The 27,616-nt window shown below is 43.0% G+C and overlaps 1 protein-coding gene across 3 annotated transcripts in view; it reads right to left on the bottom strand.

The window, feature by feature from the left end:
- Positions 1-27,616, bottom strand: part of BICRA (BRD4 interacting chromatin remodeling complex associated protein) — a 148,626-nt gene that overhangs the window by 26,868 nt on the left and 94,142 nt on the right. For 2 of the 3 annotated variants that reach the window (XM_053721629.1, XM_053721630.1), the window contains 4 exons: positions 23,939-24,265; positions 14,582-15,280; positions 14,129-14,492; positions 5,688-5,797 (listed from right to left, as the gene is read on the bottom strand). In XM_053721629.1, coding sequence (XP_053577604.1) covers positions 5,688-5,797; positions 14,129-14,492; positions 14,582-15,280; positions 23,939-24,265 — 1,500 coding nt within the window. The remainder of the gene's footprint in view (positions 1-5,687; positions 5,798-14,128; positions 14,493-14,581; positions 15,281-23,938; positions 24,266-27,616) is intronic. The other variant, XM_053721631.1, reaches the window with a different exon arrangement.

The raw sequence follows: 27,616 nt of genomic DNA, 5'->3' as shown, positions 1-27,616 counted from the left end.
GTTTGGGAAAACTCTGCACATGTGAAGAAGAGACCTGTGAGGTTTAGGAAAGCTCTGCACATGTGAAGAAGAGACCTGTGAGGTTTGGGAAAACTCTGCACATGTGAAGAAGAGACCTGTGAGGTTTGGGAAAACTCTGCACATGTGAAGAAGAGACCTGTGAGGTTTGGGAAAACTCTGCACATGTGAAGAAGAGACCTGTGAGGTTTAGGAAAGCTCTGCACATGTGAAGAAGAGACCTGTGAGGTTTGGGAAAGCTCTGTACGTGTGAAGAAGAGACCTGTGAGGTTAGGGAAAGCTCTGTACATGTGAAGAAGAGACCTGTGAGGTTTGGGAAAGCTCTGTACGTGTGAAGAAGAGATCTGTGAGGTTAGGAAAGCTCTGTACATGTGAAGAAGAGATCTGTGAGGTTAGGAAAGCTCTGTACATGTGAAGAAGAGACCTGTGAGGTTAGGAAAGCTCTGTACATGTGAAAGAGACCTGTGAGGATAGGAAAGCTCTGTACATGTGAAGAAGAGACCTATGAGGTTAAAAAAGCTCTGTACATGTAAAGAAGAGACCTGTGAGGTTTAGGAAAGCTCTGTACGTGTGAAGAAGAGACCTGTGAGGTTAGGGAAAGCTCTGTACATATGAAGAAGAGACCTGTACATGTGAAGAGACCTGTGAGGTTAAAAAAGCTCTGCACATGTGAAGAAGAGACCTGTGAGGTTTAGAAAAGCTCTGTACATGTGAAGAAGAGACCTATGAGGTTTAGAAAAGCTCTGCACATGTGAAGAAGAGACCTATGAGGCTAAGAAAGCTCTGTACATGTGAAGAAGAGACCTATGAGGCTAAGAAAGCTCTGTACATGTGAAGAAGAGACCTATGAGGCTAAGAAAGCTCTGTACATGTGAAGAAGAGACCTGTGAGGTTAGGAAAGCTCTGTACATGTGAAGAAGAGACCTGTGAGGTTTAGGAAAGCTCTGCACATGTGAAGAAGAGACCTGTGAGGTTTAGGAAAGCTCTGCACATGTGAAGAAGAGACCTGTGAGGTTTGGGAAAACTCTGCACATGTGAAGAAGAGACCTGTGAGGTTTGGGAAAACTCTGCACATGTGAAGAAGAGACCTGTGAGGTTTAGGAAAGCTCTGCACATGTGAAGAAGAGACCTGTGAGGTTTAGAAAAGCTCTGCACATGTGAAGAAGAGACCTATGAGGCTAAGAAAGCTCTGTACATGTGAATAAGAAACCTATGAGGCTAAGAAAGCTCTGTACATGTGAAGAAGAGACCTATGAGGCTAAGAAAGCTCTGTACATGTGAAGAAGAGACCTATGAGGCTAAGAAAGCTCTGTACATGTGAAGAAGAGACCTATGAGGCCAAGAAAGCTCTGTACGTGTGATGAAGAGACTTAACAGTCTAGTAAAGTTATGTTCAAGTGATGGAGACCTGGCAGCCTAACTAAGCTCTGTACAAGGTGGTTTTTGGTTTCTGTATTGGTAAACTTACTATTGAGACTGTAAGCTCTGTACAAGTTATGCAGACCAGGCAGACTAGCTAAGCTCTGTACAGGGAAGTGTTGGGGTTCTGTATCGGTAAACTTACTGGTGAGACTGTAAGCTCTATACAAGTTATGAAGACCAGGCAGGCTAGCTAAGCTCTGTACAGGGAGGTGTTGGGTTCTGTATTGGTAAACTTACTGGTGAGACTGTAAGCTCTATACAAGTTATGCAGATCAGGCAGGCTAGCTAAGCTCTGTACAGGGAGGTGTTGGGTTCTGTATTGTACACTTACTGGTGAGACTGTAAGCTCTATACAAGTTATGCAGACCAGGCAGACTAGCTAAGCTCTGTACAGGGAGGTGTTGGGGTTCTGTATTGTACACTTACTGGTGAGACTGTAAGCTCTATACAAGTTATGCAGACCAGGCAGACTAGCTAAGCTCTGTACAGGGAGGTGTTGGGTTCTGTATTGTACACTTACTGGTGAGACTGTAAGCTCTATACAAGTTATGCAGACCAGGTAGACTAGCTAAGCTCTGTACAGGGAGGTGTTGGGGTTCTGTATTGTACACTTACTGGTGAGACTGTAAGCTCTATACAAGTTATGCAGACCAGGCAGGCTAGCTAAGCTCTGTACAGGGAGGTGTTGGGGTTCTGTATTGTACACTTACTGGTGAGACTGTAAGCTCTATACAAGTTATGCAGACCAGGCAGACTAGCTAAGCACTGTACAGGGAGGTGTTGGGGTTCTGTATTGTACACTTACTGGTGAGACTGTAAGCTCTATACAAGTTATGCAGACCAGGCAGACTAGCTAAGCTCTGTACAAGGAGGTGTTGGGGTTCTGTATTGAACACTTACTGGTGAGACTGTAAGCTCTATACAAGTTATGCATACCAGGCAGGCTAGCTAAGCTCTGTACAGGGATGTGTTGGGGTTCTGTATTAGTAAACTTACTGGTGAGACTGTAAGCTCTATACAAGTTATGCATACCAGGCAGGCTAGCTAAGCTCTGTACAGGGAGGTGTTGGGGTTCTGTATTGTACACTTACTGGTGAGACAGTAAGCTCTATACAAGTTATGCATACCAGGCAGGCTAGCTAAGCTCTGTACAGGGAGGTGTTGGGGTTTTGTATTGGTAAACTTACTGGTAAGACTGTAAGCTCTATAAAAGTTATGCAGATCAGGCAGGCTAGCTAAGCTCTGTACAGGGAGGTGTTGAGGTTCTGTGTTGTACACTTACTGGTGAGACTGTAAGCTCTGTACAAGTTATGCAGACCAGGCAGGCTAGCTAAGCTCTGTACAGGGAGGTGTTGGGGTTCTGTATTGGTAAACTTACTGTTGAGACTGTAAGCTCTATACAAGTTATGCAGACCAGGCAGGCTAGCTAAGCTCTGTACAGGGAGGTGTTGGGGTTCTGTATTGTACACTTACTGGTGAGACTGTAAGCTCTATACAAGTTAAGCAGACCAGGCAGGCTAGCTAAGCTCTGTACAGGGAGGTGTTGGGTTCTGTATTGGTAAACTTACTGGTGAGACTGTAAGCTCTATACAAGTTATGCAGACCAGACAGGCTAGCTAAGCTCTGTACAGGGAGGTGTTGGGGTTCTGTATTGTACACTTACTGGTGAGACTGTAAGCTCTATACAAGTTATGCAGACCAGACAGGCTAGCTAAGCTCTGTACAGGGAGGTGTTGGGTTCTGTATTGTACACTTACTGGTGAGACTGTAAGCTCTATACAAGTTATGCAGACCAGGCAGGCTAGCTAAGCTCTGTACAGGGAGGTGTTGGGGTTCTGTATTGGTAAACTTACTGGTGAGACTGTAAGCTCTGTAAAAGTTATGCAGACCAGGCAGGCTAGCTAAGCTCTGTACAGGGAGGTGTTGGGGCTCTGTATTGTACACTTACTGGTGAGACTGTAAGCTCTATACAAGTTATGCAGACCAGGCAGACTAGCTAAGCTCTGTACAGGGAGGTGTTGGGTTCTGTATTGTACACTTACTGGTGAGACTGTAAGCTCTATACAAGTTATGCAGACCAGGCAGGCTAGCTAAGCTCTGTACAGGGAGGTGTTGGGGCTCTGTATTGTACACTTACTGGTGAGACTGTAAGCTCTATACAAGTTATGCAGACCAGGCAGACTAGCTAAGCTCTGTACAGGGAGGTGTTGGGTTCTGTATTGTACACTTACTGGTGAGACTGTAAGCTCTATACAAGTTATGCATACCAGGCAGACTAGCTAAGCTCTGTACAGGGAGGTGTTGGGTTATGTATTGTACACTTACTGGTGAGACTGTAAGCTCTATACAAGTTATGCAGACCAGGCAGACTAGCTAAGCTCTGTACAGGGAGGTGTTGGGGTTCTGTATTGTACACTTACTGGTGAGACTGTAAGCTCTATACAAGTTATGCAGACCAGGCAGACTAGCTAAGCTCTGTACAGGGAGGTGTTGGGTTATGTATTGTACACTTACTGGTGAGACTGTAAGCTCTATACAAGTTATGCAGACCAGGCAGACTAGCTAAGCTCTGTACAGGGAGGTGTTGGGGTTCTGTATTGTACACTTACTGGTGAGACTGTAAGCTCTATACAAGTTATGCAGACCAGGCAGGCTAGCTAAGCTCTGTACAGGGAGGTGTTGGGTTCTGTATTGGTAAACTTACTGGTGAGACTGTAAGCTCTATACAAGTTATGCAGACCAGACAGGCTAGCTAAGCTCTGTACAGGGAGGTGTTGGGGTTCTGTATTGTACACTTACTGGTGAGACTGTAAGCTCTATACAAGTTATGCAGACCAGGCAGACTAGCTAAGCTCTGTACAGGGAGGTGTTGGGGTTCTGTATTGTACACTTACTGGTGAGACTGTAAGCTCTATACAAGTTATGCAGACCAGGCAGACTAGCTAAGCTCTGTACAGGGAGGTGTTGGGTTCTGTATTGTACACTTACTGGTGAGACTGTAAGCTCTATACAAGTTATGCAGACCAGACAGGCTAGCTAAGCTCTGTACAGGGAGGTGTTGGGGTTCTGTATTGTACACTTACTGGTGAGACTGTAAGCTCTATACAAGTTATGCAGACCAGGCAGACTAGCTAAGCTCTGTACAGGGAGGTGTTGGGGTTCTGTATTGTACACTTACTGGTGAGACTGTAAGCTCTGTACAAGTTATGCAGACCAGGTAGACTAGCTAAGCTCTGTACAGGGAGGTGTTGGGTTATGTATTGTACACTTACTGGTGAGACTGTAAGCTCTATACAAGTTATGCAGACCAGGTAGACTAGCTAAGCTCTGTACAGGGAGGTGTTGGGTTCTGTATTGTACACTTACTGGTGAGACTGTAAGCTCTGTACAAGTTATGCAGACCAGGTAGGCTAGCTAAGCTCTGTACAGGGAGGTGTTGGGTTATGTATTGTACACTTACTGGTGAGACTGTAAGCTCTATACAAGTTATGCAGACCAGGTAGACTAGCTAAGCTCTGTACAGGGAGATGTTGGGTTCTGTATTGTACACTTACTGGTGAGACTGTAAGCTCTATACAAGTTATGCAGACCAGACAGGCTAGCTAAGCTCTGTACAGGGAGGTGTTGGGTTCTGTATTGTACACTTACTGGTGAGACTGTAAGCTCTATACAAGTTATGCAGACCAGGCAGACTAGCTAAGCTCTGTACAGGGAGGTGTTGGGGTTCTGTATTGTACACTTACCGGTGAGACTGTAAGCTCTATACAAGTTATGCAGACCAGGTAGGCTAGCTAAGCTCTGTACAGGGAGGTGTTGGGTTCTGTATTGTACACTTACTGGTGAGACTGTAAGCTCTATACAAGTTATGCAGACCAGGCAGGCTAGCTAAGCTCTGTACAGGGAGGTGTTGGGGTTCTGTATTGTACACTTACTGGTGAGACTGTAAGCTCTATACAAGTTATGCAGACCAGGCAGACTAGCTAAGCTCTGTACAGGGAGGTGTTGGGTTCTGTATTGTACACTTACTGGTGAGACTGTAAGCTCTATACAAGTTATGCAGACCAGGCAGACTAGCTAAGCTCTGTACAGGGAGGTGTTGGGGTTCTGTATTGTACACTTACTGGTGAGACTGTAAGCTCTGTACAGGGAGGTGTTGGGGTTCTGTATTGTACACTTACTGGTGAGACTAAGCTTGCTAGATTTAGGAGGTGAACAACAGAGTTGAGTGTATAAATCCCAATCTTTACCTGCGATTGCACTGGATGCGTAGTAACAGATCTGCCAGGCGCTGCAGTCATTTTTCCTGGTGGGCTGGAATACACATTCGAGTCTGAAGGCACCGCCGTAGCTGCAGAACCTGTGCAACAAGGGAGTCAGTCAAATGATGGACCTTTTCTGGTGAAATTTAACAACAAGCTACAATGCAGCACAGAAGCGTAAGGGAGGTTATGAATAAAATATCAAAAAGATTTATCATATGGTAGAAGGAAGTTTAAATATAGGGACACTAAACCCACATTTTTTTCTTTATTTTTCTTTATTTTAAAAGTGGGAATGTAAGCTTCGGAGCCGACCCATTTTTGGTTCAGCACCTAGGAAGCTCTTGCTGATTGGTGGCTAAAATATAGCGAGCGCTATCCAGGGTGCTGAACCTGAAATGGGTCAGCACCTAAGCTTTACATTACTGCTTTACAAATAAAGATAGCAAAGGAACGAAGAAAAATTTATAATAGGAGTAAATTAGAAAGTTGCTTAAAATTGCATGCTCTATCTGAATCATTAACCCTTTGGCTGCTAAGCCATTTCTCACCTGGGCGCTAAAATTTTATTTTTATTTATTTATATTTTTTAAAACATTTTTTGTAACTTTTTTTTCTTCTTTTTACAGGTTAAGCGATTACCTTTCCAACAATGGGTCTTGGGGGTCTGTAGCTGCTTAGATGCCTGAGATACAGGCTACTAAGCAGCATGCCCCCTCCTCCTATACTTAACATTAAGTATAAATAAAGTTGCGCAGTGACGTCATCACGTAATTGAGCGTGACGTCACCGCGCATCACGTGAAGCCCCGGCGATGCCTGTCACTCTACAGGCACGATCGCCGGGGTAGGAGCAGTAAGGAGCCCCCAGATCTCCCTCAAGGTGGGAGAGTGCTAGTGACGGCTCTGAGCCGTCTTTAGCACCAGAGTGAGAAACTCTGTGACGGCTCAGAGCCGTCATTAGCACTCAAAGGGTTAAAGAAAATATTTGGGTTTAGCGTCCCTTTAAAGATTCAGACAGAGCATACAATTTAAAAAATAAATACAATTCTAATTTACTTCTATTATTTGTTGTCTTTGTTGTAGAGATACCTAGGTAGGTGGTGTCTGGAGTACTAAATGGTCGGGGGAAAAAAAAAAGGCCACCTAGAGCTCTTGCAAAAGGATAACATTTTTGCAAAACTGCAGCCATATAGTGCTTCCGACACGTGCACACTCCTGAGCTTATTTTCCTGCTCCTTCAAAAAAAAATACTAAGAGAATGAAGCAAATGTGATTATAGAAGCAAATTGCAAAGATGTTTAAAATGAGATGCTCTACCTGGATCATTAAAAAAATAAACAAAAATTATGTTTACCAGATAATTTCCTTTCCTTCTGTATGAGAGTCCACGGCTTCATTCATTACTTGTGGGAAATACAGAACCTAGCCAACAGGAGGAGGCAAAGACACCCCCCCAGCCAAAGGCTTAAATACCTCCCCCCACTCCCCTCATCCCCCAGTCATTCTGCCAAGGAAACAAGGAACAGTAGGAGAAATATCAGGGTATAAAAGGTGCCAGAAGAATAACAACAAAAATTTAGGTCCGCCCAACGGAGAAAAACGGGCAGGGGCTGTGGACTCTCCTCATACAGAAGGAAGGAAATTATAAGGTAAGCATAATTTATGTGTTCCTTCTAAATATAAGGAGACTCCACTGCTTCATTCCTTACTTGTGGGAAACATATACCCAAGCTCTAGAGGACACTGAATGAAAACGGGAGGGTAAAAAGAGGCAGACCTATTCTGAGGACACCACAGCCTGCAAAAAAAAAAAGAAGCTACTTCAGCCAAAGCAAAAACGTCAAATTTGTAAAAAAATTTTTAAAAAAAAAAGGTATGTAAGGAGGACCAGGAAGGCGCCCTACAAATCTGCTCCATAGAGGCCTCATTCTTGAAGGCCCAAGATGAAGCCACAGCTCTAGTTGAGTGAGCCTCTGAGGAAGATTATGTCCCGCTGATTCATATGCTAAGCGGATAATGCTCCTCAACCAAAAAAGATATGGAAGTGGAAGAAGCCTTCTGCCCTCTACGCTTCCCAGAATAGACAACAAACTAGGACGAAGTCTGTATAAATTCCTTCGTAGCCTGAAGATAGAATTTCAAAGCCCGAACCACATCCAAATTATGAACTAATCGTTCCTTCGAAAAAGGAGGGTTGGGACACAAGGAAGGAACCACAATCTCCTGATTTATGTTGCAATCAGACACAACCTTAGGGAGAAATCCCAACCCAGTATGAAGAACAGCCTTATCAGCATGAAAAAAACAGATAAGGAGACTCACATTGCAAGGCCTCCATCTCAGAGACTCTGCGTGTCGAAGCAATAGCCAGTAGAAAAAAAAAAGAACCTTTCACAACAGTAATTTAATGTCAACTGAATGCATAGGCTCATACGGAGCCCTGTGCAAAACTTTGAGAACTAGATTTAAGTTCAAGGGAGGAGCAGTATGTCTAAACAGAGGCCTGATTCTAGACAGTGCCTCAACAAAAGACAGGAAGCTCAGCGAGCCTATTGTGCAATAACAGATAGAGCCGAAATCTGTTCCTTTAAAGAAATAGCGGCAAGTCCCTTCTCCAAACCATCTTAGAGAAAGGAAAGAATCCTGGACACCTTGACCTTATGCCAGGGGAATCCACGCTCTTCACACCAGAATAAGTAGGTCCTACACACCTTATAATAGACGTGGCGGGTGACCGAAGCTTGCTCCTGCTTGGTGCGGGCCATTACTCGAGGGAGAAGTGTTAACGGTGGAAAAATGTAAACTAGGCTGAACCTCCAAGGCACTGCTAATGCATCTATCAGCTCTGCCTGAGGATCCCTGGACCGCGACCCGTATCTGGGTAGTTTGGTATTGAGTCAAGATGCCATGAGATCTTTCTCCGGCGTCCACCATCTCTTGCAAATCTCCGCAAACACCTCGGGATGGAGAGACCATTCCCTCAGATGAAACGATTGTCTGCTGAGAAAATCCGCTTCCCAGTTGTCCACACCCGGAATGTGGATTGCTGACAGCAAGCAGTTGCGGGCCTCGGCCCATTCCAGAATCTGAGATACTTCCCTCATTGCTAGGGACCTCCTCATTTCCCCCTCATGGTTGATGTAAGCCACCGAGGTTATGTTGGCTGATTGGAATTTGATAAACTGGGACGAACCCAGAAGAGGCCAAGCCTTCAGAGCATTGAAGATCGCTGTAAGTTCCAAAATGTTGATCGGGAGGAGAGATTCCTCTAGAGTCCACAGGCCCTGTGCCTTCCTGGCACCCCAAACAGCTCCCTATCCTGATAGACTTGCGTCCGTAGTCACAATCTCCCAGGATGGTCTCAAGAAGGATGTCCCATGGGACAGGTGATCTGGACAGAGTCACTAAGAGATCGATTCTCTCGATCGGTTGTCCAAAGAAATCTGTTGAGACAGATCTGAGTGGTCGCCGTTCCACTGCCTCAGCATGCCCAGCTGAAGAGGTCTGAGATGGAATCTTGCAAATGGGATGACATTTATGCTGGACACCATAAATCCAATTACCTCCATACACCGGGCCACAGAGGGCCTTGAGAAGGTCAAGACAATTAGAAGTAATTTTGCAACGTCTCTGGTCTGTAAGAAATATCCTCCTGGATATGGAATCTATTATCGTAACCAGGAATTCCACTCTGGTACTGGGAACCAGAGAACTTTTCCCTAAGTTTATCTTCCATCCATGGGATCGTAGAAGAGCTCTTGACTAGTCCTCTGCCAGCCGACAGGACGGAGCCTGAACCAGGATGTCGTCCAAGTATGGTGCTACTGCAATACCTCTGGATCTCGCCACTGCAAGCAGAACCCCCAGAACCATTGTAAAGACTTTTGGGGCAGTAGCTAGAACAAATGGAAGAGCAATTAACTGGAAGTGCTGGTCCAGAAACACAAATCTTAAGAACTTGAAGTGATCCTTGTGTATTGGCACATAAAGGTAAGCATCCGTCAAGTCTATTGTGGTCATGAACTGTCCCTCTTGAACTAAGGGCAGAATGGACCTCATCGTCTCCATCTTGAACGATGGGACCAACAGGAACTTGTTTAAACACTTTAGGTCCAAAATTGGGCGAAACATACCCTCCTCCTTTGAGACTACAAAAAGGTTTGAGTAGTACCCCAGACCTCTCTCTAGAGGTACTGGCACAATTACTCCCAGGGAGGAGAGATCCTCACGCACCCTAGAAAAGCTTCTCGTTTTTCTGGTCTTGAAGACAGGTTTGATAAGAGGAATCTGCCCCTAGGTGGATGAAATTTGAAACCCAAGGGTCTTGTACGTCCCCAAGCCAAGTCTCCACAAAGAGAGATATAGTCTGCCCCAACACGATCCAGCAACGGATCAGGGGCCGCCCCTTCATGCCGATTTTGTTGTTGATTTCGGCGGGCTTCTTATTCTGCTTGAATTTATTCCAAGATTGAGACGATTTCCGAGTTCCCTTGGACTGCTCAGTCTTCGTGTAAGGCTGCTGGCGTTGGGATTTATCCAAACGAAAGGGACGAAAATTAGGACCCTGTCCTTTAGGTTTATTCTTCTTATCCTGCGGTAGAAAGGCACCTTTGCCCCCAGTGACTGTGGATATGATTGAGTCCAGGCCTGGACCGAAAAGAATCTTCCTCTTAAATGGAAGGGAAAATAATCTAGATTTTAAAGTCATGTCCGCAGACCAAGTCTTTAGCCAGAGTGCCCTACGGGCTAGAACAATAAAACCTGATGTCTTGGCATTCAGGCGAATCATCTGCATATTGGCATCGCAGATAAAAGAATTAACTATCCTCAAGGCCTTAATTCTTTCCCGGATCTCGTCAAGGGGAGTTTCCACCTCGATCATCTCTGATAGAAAGTCGCACCTATAGGTAGCGACTCCAGCCACCGCCGCAGCAGGTTGAAACAAATACCCCGTGTGCTGAAACAGCCTTCTTAACAGAATTTCTAGCTCCTTATCCATGGGCCACTTAAACGACAAACTATCCTCAAGCGGGATAGTAGTGCGCTTAGCAAGCGTGGAGATGGCTCCATCCACCTTAGGGCCGGAACTCCACAACTCTAATGGAGAGTCCGGTACCGGGAACAATTTCTTAAAGGAAGAAGGGGAAAAAGAAGATCCAAGTCTCTCCCATTCATTCTTAATAATATTTGCCATCTGTACGAGAAAGTCTGTGGTACCACCCTGTCCTCCTAAACCTTATCAAGCTTAAGAATAGAAGGTTCCTCGGATAATTTAGGTTCTGGAACCTCTAAAGTAGCCAACACTTCTTTTAACAGAAAGCGTAAATGTTCAATTCTAAATCTAAAGTCTGGTTTCTCCGTAGCCAGAGGTTTAGAAGAAGCAGATTCTGAACCAGAAAGAGCATCCTCTGAAGTATCAGAGGCGTCCTCATCAGTGGATAATCTTGTATCCGATAAATCCAACAAGTTGGTAGATGACCCCTGGGAAAGATAGCAATATTTGACCTTTCGTTTGCGCTTAGCAGGGCGAGGTAAAGCACCAAAGGCCACAGACACTGCCGTTTGTAGCTGATCAGTAAAGTCTGGCGGCAAGAGGGCCCCTCCCGAAGGAGGATTAGCAGTGCAATGGGAAGCTGCATGTGTAATAGGAGACAACAGCAGGGAAGGCACCTCACGGGACGGAGACCCCTCAGAGGTGGACGGCTCAGTGGTACTAAACATCTTGGTTTTCTTAGATATAAGTACTTTATCAAGGCATGTGGAACATAATTGAGCAGGCAGGTATACCGCAGCCTCGTCACAATAAAAACAGGTATTAGATTTTGGTAAAGAGGGAGTACCCTCTAACGTATCAGAGTCCTCCATAAGCTTGAGCTTTTAAGATGGACTATAGAAAAAGATAAATGGCACCTTTATACTCCCAATGGCTGGGGCACTCACCACCTCCTAAGACCCAGGCTCCATAGAGAAACCGCTTTGTCTCCTGTAAACCGCACGCTCAGGAAAGAGAAAATCAATGAGACCCCACCCGGTCACGTGGTGTGCCATGCAGGACCACCCCTGCTCCTATAATAAGTTTGCCAAACCTAACAGGCCGCGCAGTTATCCAAAAACCAAGGTAAAACCTGAATGTTCCAACATCTGCCAAAGCCTCATCTCACACATGTCACAGCATAAAACATAAAAAAGCAAATTATGCATAAATCCCCCCTGTTCAATAATCCCCTTCCGGAGATATTAACCCTTGATACCATACAGATAAAGGAGCCACATTGTGACCCTGTCTTCTTGCGTTATCATACGAGTATAAAATGAAACAATCTTACCGGAATCGCTGCCGTGGAACAGGCACACAGCCTCTCAAGTTTGACAGTCTTGTAGCATCGCACCTGACATGGACTTGAGTGATAGAAGCAGGCAGTGAAACTCGTCAACACCGATTGCTTAGGAGCTGTTAATAAGAGTCTGGATGGTTTTGTAGAAAGACTCTCCCTGCATCTCCAGACCCTAACATTCGTTAATGCTCTCACTGAGAGGCTGACAAGACTACTTAAAACTCCAGTCCCATGCCGAAGAGTACTACCCTCCATAAGAGACTACTCTTAAATCTTCTGACACTTCTCTCCCCTCCTGTGACGAAAGGCAAAGAATGACTGGGGGATGAGGGGAGTGGGGGAGGTATTTAAGCCTTTGACTGGGGTGTCTTTACCTCCTCCTGGTGGCCAGCTTCTGTATTCCCACAAGTAATGAATGAAGCCATGGACTCTCCCCTCATATTAAGAAGGAAATAATAGATTTTAGCTTCATGTCCCTTTACCATCTACAACACTGAATGCATTCCTGGGTTCTGGCAATGCCTTCTTAATGTAAAGATTCTAAAGTGTTGAAAATAGATAGATGTACGTTCTAAGAAGAGGTTACAACTAGAAGAGCCAATAGATGAGACCTTACATATTAAAAGGACATTGAACAACTCTTCCTTTTGTGTAAAAATCTTCTTGCACCACAATTAACCTGCAAATGCGGAGAATCAAATCTCTGGTTTAGGTAATTTGCAGCATTTTGAAAACCTAAGCTACAGATTTTGCTTTTTGGCCTTTTGTTAAAAGCTAAACCTAGGTAGGCTCATATGCCAATTTCAAAGCCTTTGAAAGCCACCTCTTATCTCGATGAATTGTTATAGTTTTCACAGCAAAACAGTGCTAGTTTATGTATGCCATATAGATAACAGTGTGCTCACTCCGTAGAGTCTGTCAAAAGAACTGAAATAAGGGGGCAGTCTGCAGAGGCTTAGATACAAGGTAATCACAGAGGTAAAAAGTATATTAATATAACTATTGGTTATGCAAAACTGGGGAATGTGTAAAAGGATTTATATATTTAGACAACAATAATTCTAGTCCCTTTAAATTACATGGAAGGGGTCAAAAAAGAAAAAAAAATTAGGCTGACATCAGCTGCAAGGAGATAGTCCACCCGCAGTGCCAGACCACTTGTGTGCCAATCATTAATGATATTGGAGCGGCCCCTGTGGCACTGCGCATGCAGGCTCATTTGGATAACAAATATTATGCAAATGATAGTTATTCTGAGCACAGTGATTGGACCGTTCCAATCAATGCCTCATCTACAGGTTGCCTTGGATTTTATCAGAATTTTTATGTAAGTACAAGATCATTTGTTATTGTAAGACACAGTGCAAAAGCAAAGTTAAAAGGGACATTAAATCTAAAAAAAAATATTTCATGATCCAGATAAATCCTATCATCTTAAACAACTTTCTAAATGACATATGTGCAGCCACCAATCCGCAGCTTCTGAGCCTACCTAGGTATACTTTTCACCAAATGATACAAAAAGAATGCAAAACAATAAGAAAATAGAAATACATTGGAAAGTTATTTAAAACTGAAAGCTCTACCTGAATCACAAAAGAAAGAAAAGAAAAAGTTTTCAAGGTCCCTTTAACTGTTCCTTTTAAAGGGACATAAGAAAAACTATTGTTTAGTGAAAACAAATTTGGCTTTTCCAGTCCTGAAAACAGAAAGTGCACATGGCAGGCTTAAAACTCTGTATCTAATTTGCTGTTTGACTTCAAAAAATATAAAATAAACAAACAATGAGGATTTTGTGAACAACAACAATTCACAAAGGCAATCCAAGTCTTCTCCAGAATCAATTCAAAATTGGCTCCACAATCTGGTAGAAACATGAACATTCAAAAACAACTGCAGCAAACCAGGTGTTAATCTGTCATAACTATTGTCAGAGTCTGCTGATAGGTTAATCGAAGAAAACTGCAGAAAAATGTAAATAGGGCGTTTACTGTCCCTTTAAAGCTACACAAGATAGTTGCTGTGGATGGATAAAAAGGAACCAAAATAAGGGAAAGCAAAGCTTAATATGGCAGTACACCTAGAATTTTACCTGATCCTTTGACCAAAACTGTAGCCTGGTGGTGATGCTGCTGTTGGTGTTGCTGCTGTTGGTGTTGCTGCTGCTGCTGTTGGTGCTGCTGCTGCTGTTGGTGCTGCTGTTGGAGTATTGTAGAAAGCTGGACAGCAGAGCCACAACCTGTTCCTGCCTGTCCCTTAGAAAGATCCCCATGAGAAACAGGTGCTGACTGAACGAGAACCTGACCAGGGGAATGTCCATGAAGTTGAGGCACTGGTTGACCAGGACCACTGATTAAAACAGAAGACTGTTGTGGGGTGCTGTACTGCCCACTTATACCTGGGGAGGACTGGGTACTTGGAGGAAGTTGCTGGGAGGAAATCATAAGCCCTTGCATCTGGTAGAAAAAAACATAAGTTGGTCAATCACTAGCATGACATAAGCAAAGAGCTGAACAAAATGACATTGCTTCATCTTCTTCATTACCTGTTGGTACCTGTCCAACAAGTGTTTCTGCTGCTGGGGAAGTGCGTTAGACAAAGCCTGGAATTGGCTTGGCGTCATCTGAAATGTGCGCTGTGTCTCCGAGCTGAGGTGTAAAGGCTGCCCCGGATTCTGTCCCTTGATGGGGGTTTGAGGATGGAATTGCAGCTGGAATGAATGCGTTTGGGGATCGCTAGAGGATGGGGTAGCGTGCAAGGAGATGGGAAAGGACCCTCGTATATCATTAGGGGTACTGCTGAGCTGTACCTGTAGTTGAAGGTGGGGTTGAGGGGATGATAGGTTTTGTGGGCCCTCTGGTGTCATTTGCTGGTGGGAAGCAAAGGTGCTTTGTACCTGAGGCTGAGATGGGGGACGCAGAGGATGTTGAGAAGATCCATGAGGAGAGGATGATGGGATCTGATTCTGGATTACAAAAAGGTTTTGCATCTGCTGAGGTGTGCAGGAACGAGAGAGGGGCTCTGAGGGGGGGCGTGGGATGCTCTGTGGTTGGGAAGGAGGACGCGAATGGGGACGTGAGGGAGGCCGTGATAATGGCTGAGGCTGGGAAGGGGGACGGGACTGGTGGGGAGACTGCATCTGTGAAAGGTGGGGGCCAGAGGAGGGCTGTACTTGGGGACTGGGTGGGTGAGGTAGCGAGTGGGAAGGGGAGGCACCAGGAACCTTCTGCTGTCCAGGAGGAATCTGCAAGGACAGAAACGTACAGAGTTGATCATCTACCTGGGCCACCAATAAAATACCATCTTATTACAATACACCTACAATATAAATAATATTTATTTGCATTTCCTGGACAAAGTCCACAACACAATCTCCAAAATTGGAATTTCACATAGCTTTAGAAAATAAGTTTGTTTGTTCTATATAAGTACATTCCAACAATACAATTAGAAACATGCATTATTATTTTTTTAGGCACTTTCTTCTTACTGCACAAATTTGTTAGCAGAATTTAAACTGTAAATTAAAATTGGCTATTTTCTAGTTTTCATATTTTTTTTATAAACCGTAGATAAACTACAGATACAATCCCAATTCATTATCACAAAGGCTAGCAATAAGTGCATTAAAAAAACGTATTTAAACTTTATGAAAAAAATGTAACTAAAAATATAACAATTATTTGAACACTCAAGAAAAAGGGGAAAAAATAAATTTAAAATCAGCGTGTAGAAAATCTGGAAAATACTTCAGTGAGAGTGGGAAAGTGTCTCAGAACAACAAGTTTCAGAAGTTATTTAATGTGCAGGGAGAGAGCAGGTAATTAACGAGAGCAGCAGCTTTTGCAGGAGAAGAAATTAGTGAGAAATACGGAGGTACAGAGCAAGCAAGAGGGTAAATCCAAAGGAAGAAACGACACCGGCTGAAGGGAGGGGGAATTTCACAGGGATTACGGAGGTGCGTACACATTTCTATATAAAAATGGCCGTATGGCAAAGGAAATATTAAAAGTGTAATTTCAGTCGAATTTGAGAGCATGTTATTTTAAGACTAGTAACCCTGCAACACTGCACAGGGTTAGACACATAGTAGAGGTACAGAAAACCGGAAAATTAGCACTGATCCAATCATCAGTGATAGTTCAACAGTTTGGTCGCGTAACTTGCCCTGCTGACTAAATCAGCGTCTGTTTCCGCTCTTGACCAGCAGTGCTCTGCAGGTCCTGAGCGGTTCTTCCATGTGTTTAACAGGGGTTAAACACATAGGTGCAGGGTTGGTAGATTTACAATCACATGCTAATTAGAGCATGTACATTTTCCAACTATGACCGCCCATTAATTTTCAAATCTATATTTATTTTATTAACATTTTAATTTAATTAGCAATATTATTTATGAAATTCTAGGATGTGTCTTGAGGGACTTGTCCTGTTAACTCCATACCTAACCTGACTAAAAAGTAAATTTATGCTTACCTGATAAATTAATTTCTTCTATGGTACGACGAGTCCACGGATTCATCCTTTACTTGTGGGATATTTTCCTCCTGCTAACAGGAAGTGGCAAAGAGGACCACAGCAGAGCTATCTATATAGCTCCTCCCTTAGCTCCACCCCCCAGTCATTCGACCGAAGGTATAGGAAGAAAAAGGAGAAACTAAATCCTTTACTTGTGGGATACAATACCAAAGCTACAGGACACGGATGAACGGGAGGGACAAGACAGATGGTTAAACAGAAGGCACCACTGCTTGAAGAACTTTTCTCCCAAAAATAGCCTCCGAAGAAGCAAAAGTATAAAATTTGTAAAATTTGGAAAAGGTATGAAGCGAAGACCAAGTCGCAGCCTTACAAATCTGTTCAACAGAAGCATCATTTTTAAAAGCCCATGTGGAAGCCACCGCTCTAGTAGAGTGAGCTGTAATCCTTTCAGGAGGCTGCTGTCCAGCAGTCTCGTATGCCAAACGGATGATGCTTTTAAGCCAAAAAGAAAGAGGTAGCCGTAGCTTTTTGACCTCTACGTTTTCCAGAACAGACAACAAACAAAGATGATGTTTGACGGAAATCTTTGGTTGCTTGCAAGTAAAACTTCAAAGCACGAACCACGTCCAAGTTGTGCAACAGACGCTCCTTCTTAGAAAAAAGATTAGGACACAGAGAAGGAACAACAATTTCCTGATTGATATTCCCAATAGTAACAACCTTAGGAAGGAATCAAGGTTTGGTACGCAAAACCACCTTATCAGCACGGAAAACAAGATAAGGTGAGTCACATTGCAATGCAGATAGTTCAAAAACTCTTCTAGCCGAAGAGATAGCAACTAAAAACAGAACTTTCCAAGATAGAAGCTTAATATCTATGGAATGCATAGGTTCAAACGGAACCCCTTGAAGAACATTTAGAACTAAATTCAAACTCCATGGCGGAGCAACAGGTTTAAACACAGGCTTGATTCTAACTAGAGCCTGACAGAACGACTGAACGTCTGGAACATCTGCCAGACGCTTGTGCAGTAGAATTGATAAAGCAGATATCTGTCCCTTTAAGGAACTAGCTGATAGCCCCTTCTCCAATCCTTCTTGGAGAAAAGACAAAATCCTAGGAATCCTGATCTTACTCCATGAGTAGCCTTTGGATTCGCACCAATAAAGATATTTACGCCATATCTTACGATACATTTTCCTAGTGACAGGCTTTCGAGCCTGGATCAAGGTATCTATGACCGACTCAGAAAAACCCTGCTTGGATAGAATCAAGCGTTCAATCTCCAAGCAGTCAGCTGCAGAGAAACTAGATTTGGATGCTGGAACGGACCCTGAATCAGAAGGTCCTGTCTCAGTGGCAGAGTCCTTGGTGGAAGAGATGACCTGTCCACCAGGTCTGCATACCAAGTCCTGCATGGCCACGCAGGTGCTATCAAAATCACTGAAGCTCTCTCCTGTTTGAGTCTGGCAATCAAACGAGGAAGGAGAGGAAATGGTGGAAACACATATGCCAGGTTGAACGACCAGGGTACTGCTAGAGCATCTATCAGTACTGCCTGAGACGCCATCAGATCCAATTCTGGTGTGCCCCATTGATGAATCAATTGTGCAAACACCTCGGGATGGAGTTCCCACTCCCCCGGATGAAAAGTCTGACGACTTAGAAAATCCGCTTCCCAGTTCTCCACTCCTGGGATATAGATTGCTGATAGATGGCAAGAGTGAGTCTCTGCCCATCTAATTATTTTGGTAACCTCTATCACCGCTAGAGAACTCTTTGTCCCCCCTGATGATTGATATATGCTACAGTTGTGATATTGTCTGACTGGAATCTTATGAATCTGGCCGAAGCCAGCAGAGGACACGCCTGAAGCGCGTTGAATATCACTCTCAGTTCTAGAATATTTATCGGGAGGAGAGCCTCCTCCTGAGTCCACAAACCCTGTGCTTTCAGGGAATTCCAGACTGCACCCCAGCCCAATACGCTGGCGTCAGTCACTATGACCCACGCTGGCCTGCGGAAGCACATTCCCTTGGACAGATGATCCTGTAACAACCACCAAAGAAGAGAGTCTCTGGTCTCTTGATATAGATTTATCTGAGGAGATAAATCTGCATAATCCCCATTCCACTGTTTGAGCATGCATAGTTGCAGTGGTCTGAGATGCAAGCGAGCAAATGGAACTATGTCCATTCCCGCTACCATTAGTCCGATTACCTCCATACACTGAGCCACTGACGGCCGAGGAATGGAATGAAGAGCTCGGCAGATGGTTAGAATCTTTGATTTCCTGACCTCCGTCAGAAAAATTTTCATGTCCACCGAATCTATCAGAGTTCCCAGGAATGGAACTCTTGTGAGAGGGATAAGTGAACTATTTTTTACGTTCACCTTCCACCTGTGAGATCTTAGAAAAGTCAACACGATGTCCGTGTGAGACTTGGCTAGCTGGTAAGTTGATGCCTGAATTAAGATATCGTCCAGATAAGGCGCCACTGCTATGCCCTGCGGCCTTAGAACCGCCAGAAGGGACCCTAGCACCTTTGTGAAAATTCTGGGAGCTGTGGCCAACTCGAAGGGAAGAGCCACAAACTGGTAATGCTTGTCCAGAAAGGTGAACCAGAGGAACTGGTGATGATCTTTGTGGATAGGAATGTGTAGATACGCATCCTTTAAGTCCACGGTGGTCATATATTAACCCTCCTGGATCATTGGTAAAATAGTCCGAATGGTCTCCATCTTGAAAGATGGGACTCTGAGGAATTTGTTTAGGATCTTGAGATCTAAAATTGGTCTGAAGGTTCCCTCTTTTTTGGGAACCACAAACAGATTGGAGTAAAACCCCTGCCCCCTGTTCTGCTTTCGGAACTTGGCGGATCACTCCCATGGTATATAGGTCTCCTACACAGCGTAAGAACGCCTCTCTTTTTGTCTGGTTTGCAGACAATTGAGAAAGATGGAATCTCCCCCTTGGAGGAGAATCTTTGAAATCTAGAAGATACCCCTGGGTTACGATTTCTAAAGCCCAGGAGTCCTGAACATCTCTTGCCCAAGCCTGAGCAAAGAGAGAAAGTCTGCCCCCTACTAGATCCGGTCCAGGATCGGGGGCTACCCCTTCATGCTGTCTTGGTGGCAGCAGCGGGCTTCTTGGCCTGTTTACCTTTGTTCCAAGTCTGGTTAGGTCTCCAGACTGACTTGGATTGAGCAAAATTCCCCTCTGGTTTTGCAGTAGGGGAAGAGGTAGAGGGACCACTTTTGAAGTTTCTAAAGGAACGAAAATTATTTTGTTTGGTCCTCATCTTATTTGTCTTATTCCTGAGGAAGGGCATGGCCTTTCCCTCCAGTGATGTCTGAAATGATCTCTTTCAGTTCAGGCCCGACTAGGGTCTTACCTTTGAAAGGGATGGCTAAAAGCTTAGATTTTGATGACACATCAGCAGACCAGGACTTAAGCCATAACGCTCTACGTGCTAAAATGGCAAAACCTGAATTCTTTGCCGCTAATTTAGCCAGTTGAAAAGCAGCATCTGTAATGAAAGAATTAGCTAGCTTGAGAGCCCTAATTCTATCCAGAATATCATCTAATGGGGTCTCAACCTGAAGAGCCTCCTCCAGAGCCTCAAACCAAAAAGCAGCTGCAGTAGTTACAGGAACAATGCACGCTATAGGTTGGAGAAGAAAACCCTGATGAACAAATATTTTCTTCAGAAGACCCTCTAATTTTTTATCCATAGGATCTTTGAAAGCACAACTGTCCTCAACAGGTATAGTTGTACGCTTAGCCAGGGTAGAAATAGCTCCTTCCACCTTAGGGACCGTCTGCCATGAGTCCCGCATGGTGTCTGATATGGGAAACATTTTCTTAAAAGTAGGAGGGGGAGCGAACGGAATACCTGGTCTATCCCCCTCCTTAGTAACAATGTCCGAAATCCTCTTAGGGACTGGAAAAACATCAGTGTAGGCAGGAACCTCTAGAAATCTGTCCATTTTACACAATTTCTCTGGAACTACAATAGGGTCACAATCATCCAGAATCGCTAAAACCTCCCTGAGCAACAAGCGGAGGTGTCCTAGCTTAAATTTAAAAGCCGTCATATCTTAGTCTGTCTGAGGGAACATCTTTCCTGAATCAGAAATCTCTCCCTCAGACAGCAAATCCCTCACCCCCAACTCAGAACATTGTGAGGGTACATCGGATATGGCTAATAAAGCGTCAGAGGGCTCAGCATTTGTTCTCACACCAGACCTACTGTGCTTCCCCTGCAACCCAGGCAGCTTAGATAAAACCTCTGTGAGGGTAGTATTCATAACTGCGGCCATATCTTGCAGGGTGAAAGAATAAGACGCACTAGAAGTACTTGGCGTCGCTTGTGCGGGCGTTAATGGTTGTGACACTTGGGGAGAATTAGATGGCATAACCCGATTCCCTTCTGACTGAGAATTATCCTGCGACATACTTCTAGTAGCTAAAATATGTTCTTTGCAATTTATTGACCTTTCAGTGCACATTCTAAGTGGGGTTTCCACAATGGCTTTTAAACATATTGAACATTGACTATCCTCAATGTCAGACATGTTGAACAGGCTAGTAATGACTACAAACAAGCATGAAAACACTTTATTTAGTGAAAAAATAATCTTAAAAACCGGTACTGCGCCTTTAAGAGAAAAAAAGCATACACGTTCTACAAAACTGCTTTAAAATACACCAAATTTTTCAAATTGATAGCAGACTCAATATGTGTAGTTAAGTTTGCCCCACAAGAAAATTTAACATTTAACCCTTTATTGTGCAAACCGGATTGATAAGGCCTAAATCCGGAAAAAATACCCCCAGCACCTTGCCACAGCCCTGCTGTGGCGCCTACCTGCACTCAGGTAGGTGCCACAGCAGGGCTGTGGCAAGGTGCTGGGGGTATTTTTTCCGGATTTAGGCCTTAAATATGTAAATATGGGGTTAAAGCTTCGATTTGGCCCAAAACTTCCACAAGGGCCATCAGGAGTTGGGACTTGCTGCTTGCTAAGTGAAAACAACTGCACATCTGAGGCGTGAAAATAGGCCCCGCACATCTCACTCGATGTCTCTACAGCCTCAAAGAACCGCACCAGAGCGGTTTTAAACTAGCCATGTGGGTTCTGAGACCCAAAAAATAAGCCAAGTGTACCCTCAATAAAGTTGCCACAAAACGTTATTGCCCAAAAAAACGTTAACAGCACTCCCAGTTCACAAAACGTTTTCCCACAAACATTCAAAAACTCAGTTTCAACCATTTTTTAAATAGCTCCTTATGCAAGCTTAGTAATGCCCATCTATAGCTCTTAGGATTACTGCTTACCCTTACCCTCATGGGGATACTGTCAGCCTTTCTGAAATACACAGTCTCTCCAGAAAAAATGACTGAACATACCTCACTGCTATATAGCATGAAAACATTCCTCACACTGAAGTTTCCTGCACCCCTCAGCCTCTGTGGGGACTGTACTGGATCTTAGTGACAAATGCTAAGATCATCATCCTCCAGGCAGAAGTCTTCATCCATCTGCTGCCTGAGAGTAAATAGTACACACCGGTACCATTTAAAACAAAAAAACTCTTGCTTGAAGAAATTATATTTTATCACCTCTTTCACTTTACCCTTCCTATTACTTAGAGTAGGCAAAGAGAATGACTGGGGGTGGAGCTAAGGGAGGAGCTATATAGACAGCTCTGCTGTGGTGCTCTTTGCCACTTCCTGTTAGCAGGAGGATAATATCCCACAAGTAAAGGATGAATCCGTGGACTCGCCGTACCTTATAGAAGAAAAGGTATTTTTGCAAAAAATTCTTGCTTGAACAATGGTGGTGTAGTTTATTATTATTACTGATAATAATAAATAATACAAATGTTTAACTTTTCAAGAATTGAAATATGTAAAAATGACAGAGTGCAATTAATGTAATTCATAAAAACATCTTTTTTTAAAAAAAAAATATATATATATATTTATAATTTTATACGGTACATTGCACCACTAAAAATAAATTTATTAAAACCATACTAAGCATGAGCGAGAATGACAATTTCCAGGCCCAATTTAAATAATAACATAGAAAGGAATGACCTTTCAGAGCTTGGTTCATTTATAAAGGCTGAATTTCTTGTCATTTATGGTGGGAAAAAATAAAAAAATAAAAAGTACCAGTCAAATTTGATAAAATCTTATACTGGGTTCCTTAAAATACATATAAAATTTAAAATAAGTCTGAATCACTGACTTTATCCACCCAATGAACGTATAAGAATTTAAAAAAAAATTTTATAAAAAAAATATAAAAAAACAATCCATCTGTGCCAAGTTGTTGTTTTTTAAAAAAAAATAAAAAAAATGAAAATCTACTTTGTTGGGTATTATTGGAAACGGAACCAGTTAGTTAATGGACATGAAAACCAAAATTAAACTTTCATGATTCAGATGGGCAGATCATGTGATTAAGAGATTTTTCAATGTACTCCACTCATGAAATTTACTAAGCTCTCTTTATTGAAAAGTATTTATGTCCATTTAAGTATACTATGAGACTGGAGCTACCTTCAATGACCAATAATTCCTTGTAGAGAACCTGTGTATTTTATACATAGCCGTAAATCTTAGTTTTGTAGCTTGTGTTCAAGTCTTTTGTACAGTGGGTAAATATCTAAACAACATTTTATTTAAATATTAAAATATATATATAATTTTTATTTAAATAAAATTTTGTTTGGGTGTTTTTAGATAGAAAGTTGGAAGGAAAAAAAAAATATATATATATATATATCTATATCTATATCAGAAAAGAGCACTGCTTCGGGGGGACACTCCCCTTACTCAGAAATGCAAACACAAAACTCGGGAGTCTATTTAAACAGTATATGCCCCTATAGGAAGGGGAGTGTCTCCCCGAAACATCATGCTTGATTATATATATATATATATATATATATATATATATATATTTCAACTTACTATGTAAAAACAACGTATATGGGGTAAAATACACAAACAATTTTAATTTATATATATATATATATATATATATATATATATATATATATATATATATATATATATTTTTTTTTTCATCCCCCCAACTTCTCTATCTAAAGACAACAAAGGCTTTTAAGGTGTCTTGAAAAATATAGGTGCTTCAAGTTTCAGAGACATAGGACTAAAGACTAAAAGGAATTTATGACATTAAAAAAAATATTGGTCAGAACATGGTATTGCTAGGAATTCCAGGTACCTCCACCATTTTTATTAAGAGGAGTAACAGGAGAAATGTAGAAGGGCAGAGCTGCAGAACTCCTCACCAAACATAGGTGGGAAGAACAGAGATAGAGAGGATTTAGGTGAAAGCAGATTAAAAGGGTTGATAGGGGTGGCAGCAGTTTTGTGGCTACCTGGCAAACCAAAGCCTGTTGAGACTGGCTGGTTGAGTAGTGAGGTATGTTGCTCGGTCCCTTGGATTCCGACGCCGCGGCTGCTCCGAGGTTCTGGGACAGCTCGCGGTTGGGCTGGGCAGCTGAGCCAGAGCTGCTGCTCACTATGACGGAGGCGGGCACACTACTGCTTGTGGTGATGGTGCTAGTGTTGAGGGTGGTGGCGGACACCGCCAAACTGTAGATTGGCAGGGGGAGATGGAGATGCGTTGGGGCAGAGGTCAGTATCAGGCCACTCTCCTGTTGCGATTTCAAAGCCGCTTCATAAAACTGTTGATGCTGCTCCTTCTGAAATGTCCAACAGCAGCAATCCAGGTCAGCAAACTAACTCTTGTGTCATAGAACACAACCTTAATTATTTGTATTTTTTTTAAAATAGTGCCTGGCCAAAACGTTCAGTGCCAAAACCACCAGGATTTTATTTTTACTACTTTTATTTATCTTTTTTTTTTATTGAAAAGAATATGTAAACTATGGGCAAATAGGAACAGATACTAAGCTAAACTTTAGGAGAAAAGAAAGGACTCAATATAAGTCGCATTCATTGGTAAAATATCACTTTGGGTTCAGATCAAATCCATTATGGGGGAATTCCCTAAACCTTGGCAGTAGGAGTAGTTTTGGCCAGGCATTAAGTTCTCCCTTCACCCACAAGCACGGCAGAATATATCAATGTTAAGCCACTAGGTGGCAATCTCTATTTCACTGATAATGAGTAAAAGCAGGACGACAGGTAAACTGGAGAAAATTGTTACCTGAATAAAATATCCTGAATGAGAATTTGTTAAAATAAACTCAAATAGAACAATAGCATGTTTTTGTATTTCTCTCTCTCTCTCTATGAATAGATATATTTATAGATCTCTCTATCTATATACTTACATTTACATGTATATATTACACACATACAGTGTACTCCACAGACAATGTTGCCAGCCAGGTGGCATTATGAAGTAGCTGGGTGGGGACGGTGTAATGTTTTCTAATATTACATCATTTTCTACTACCCAAAGCACAAATGAATTACAATATTTAACATAAATTTAAAGCTAATTTGTGCAATAAAACATTAAAATTATCTCATTTTAGCTTTATATTGGTTCAAATTTTAGCTGGGTGCTCAGTAAAATCTGCCGGGTGCTGTACCCACTAAAAAAGGTCCTGGGGATATATTACTGTAAAAGTTAAACACATAAATATCTGGATCTGCACAGATATTTGTGCTTTGCACTAATAAATATAGCACCAAAAATAACCAATGCTGCAGGCTGCAGCCATATTCTGTGTTCTTTCTATAACAAATGTCTGCACATGCCTAATATATTAATTTAGTGGGTACACCAACTGGCAGTTGATTTTACTTACCACCACTAAAATGTAACTACCTAACCTTAACTTAATTTCCTATCTTACAAAAATGTATCATTAAATCAATGTGTGCTATGGATAACAAAGATGCTGAACCCACATATTTTCTTTCATGATTCAGATAGAGCAAACCTATTTTAAGCAACTTTCTAATTTACTCCTATTATAAAAAATCTCTTCGTTCTCTTGGTATCTTTATTTGAAAAAGCAGGAATGTAAAGCTTATGAGCCGGCAAGCTGTACCCAAGGTGCTAAACCAAAGATAGGTTGGTTCCTAAGCTTTACATTCCTGCTCTTTCAAATAAAGACACAAAGAGAACAAAGAAAATGTGATAATAGGAGTAAATTAGAAAGTTGCTTAAAACTGATGCTCTATCTGAATTATAAAATATAATATGCTCTTTAATTACTTTACGGCAGTGCCTCGCCATTAACCCTTTCTTTTTAGCTTCGGAATTGTAAAGCTCTAACTCCCAACACATTTCCTTCTATGGCTGTTTCTATATCTATTGTTGTTTTGGTAGAATGCAAAAAACAAAATTATGCTAACCTGATAATTTTCCTTTCTTTTGACGGGAAGAGTCCACAGCTGCATTCCATACTTTTGGGAACTCATAACCTGGCCACCAGGAGGAGGCAAAGACACCCCAGCCAAAGGCTTAAAATACCTCCCCCACTTCCCTCATCCCCCAGTCATTCTGCCGAGGGAACAAGGAAATATCAGGGTGAAAAAAGATGTCGGAAGAAAACAAAAATATGGCCGCCCCTTATGAACAATGCAGGCGGGGAGCTGTGGACTCTTCCCATCAGAAGAAAAGAAAATGATTAGGTAAGCATAATTTTCTTGTTAAACGGGAAGAGTAAACAGCTGCATTCCTTACTTAAAAAGAAATCCCCAAGCTATAGAGGACACTGAATGCAAAACGGGCGGGTACAAAAGGCGGCCCCCTCCTAGGGCACCACAGCCTAAAACCCAAAACTCCCGACAGAAAAAAAATGCTTCACGAGAAGCCAAAAGGACAAAAAGGAAAAAGGCAGAGATAACTGCCCAACAGTTAAAACCTGAAAGGCATTTGCTAGAGACCGCTCAGGTTATTAGACTCGGCCGAGCCAAAAGCCTCTGAGGAGACGAAGGCCCGCAGCCCGCAAGAATAAACTCACCCCCGAGCAAGAGAAAGGGGAAACATCCACATTCCCCCAGTGGGGAAGGAGACTTAGCTAAATAAGTCCGAAAGAACCCTCAGAACCCAAAGGGACTGGACCAAGAAAGGAACTCCAAGAGAGTGAACCAGGATGAAAAGGGCACCTATGAAAGGACCCTGCCGACCCAGCAAAGCAAAGGGAGGACTTGAAAAGCCCCCTCTACCTCAAAGAACCAAGAAATGTCCTGAGAACTTAAAAGGAGGAAAGAAAAATCCCTCCCCTACACAGAGCACTCACTCGCACCCAGACAAGAGCAACCTAAAGATGAACCGTCCCTGGGAGCCGCTGAAAAACAGCATCAGATAAGATATCTGAATATTCTCCTCCAAACCATAGGCGTCCTGCTACAAATAAGGACTTAGCGACCACAGGTCGCCACCCTAGTTATGAAACCGCACAGGACCTTCATCATAAGAAGAACTCTGAAACAGTGCAGGACAGGACATTCCCAAACAGGGACAGGAAAGGAAGGAACCGAACCCAGTAGAAAAAACTACCTGCCGAGGAGGGATCCACCGCGAAGCCTCTCCCTTAAGAAGGTTCAGAATAACTGATACGCGGCTAAGATCAACTGATCAGACAGATCCCCGACTCTCGCTCTGGCAACGGACCCAGCACCAAAGTGACTGATAATGACCCAAAGGCTTAGGGATGAAAAGTACCCCGAATCAGCAGGACCTGCAAGAAGGAAAAAGGGAGGGATCCAGCCCCCCCCCCCCCCAAGAGCTCAGGTTCCAGAACCCAGACAGTCCCCTTCCTGAAGACGAAGGGCACTCCCAAAAGGAGACCCTCTCATGTAACTACAGTAAAAGCATGGCACAAGAAATCCATCCCTACACACTGACATCCCACACGCAAGGCAGGGGGAACAACCCCACTAAACAGAGGAATAAAAATACCTACAAAGCACCAGGCGGATACTATGGAATGTCGGATTCACCCCCGAGGGGAGGGAAAACGAAGCCAGAACTTAACAGCTGCAGTTGGTCTCAAACTGCAAACCTTCTGCTCATTAGATAGCTAACCTAACCATCAGGTTTACTACAGCGGGGCTGAAGCGTAAAGCTG

The sequence above is a fragment of the Bombina bombina genome, chromosome 7 (genome assembly GCF_027579735.1).
Source record: "Bombina bombina isolate aBomBom1 chromosome 7, aBomBom1.pri, whole genome shotgun sequence".
Classification (NCBI taxonomy): Eukaryota; Metazoa; Chordata; class Amphibia; order Anura; family Bombinatoridae; genus Bombina; species Bombina bombina.
This window is presented reverse-complemented; position numbering and strand designations above follow the sequence as displayed.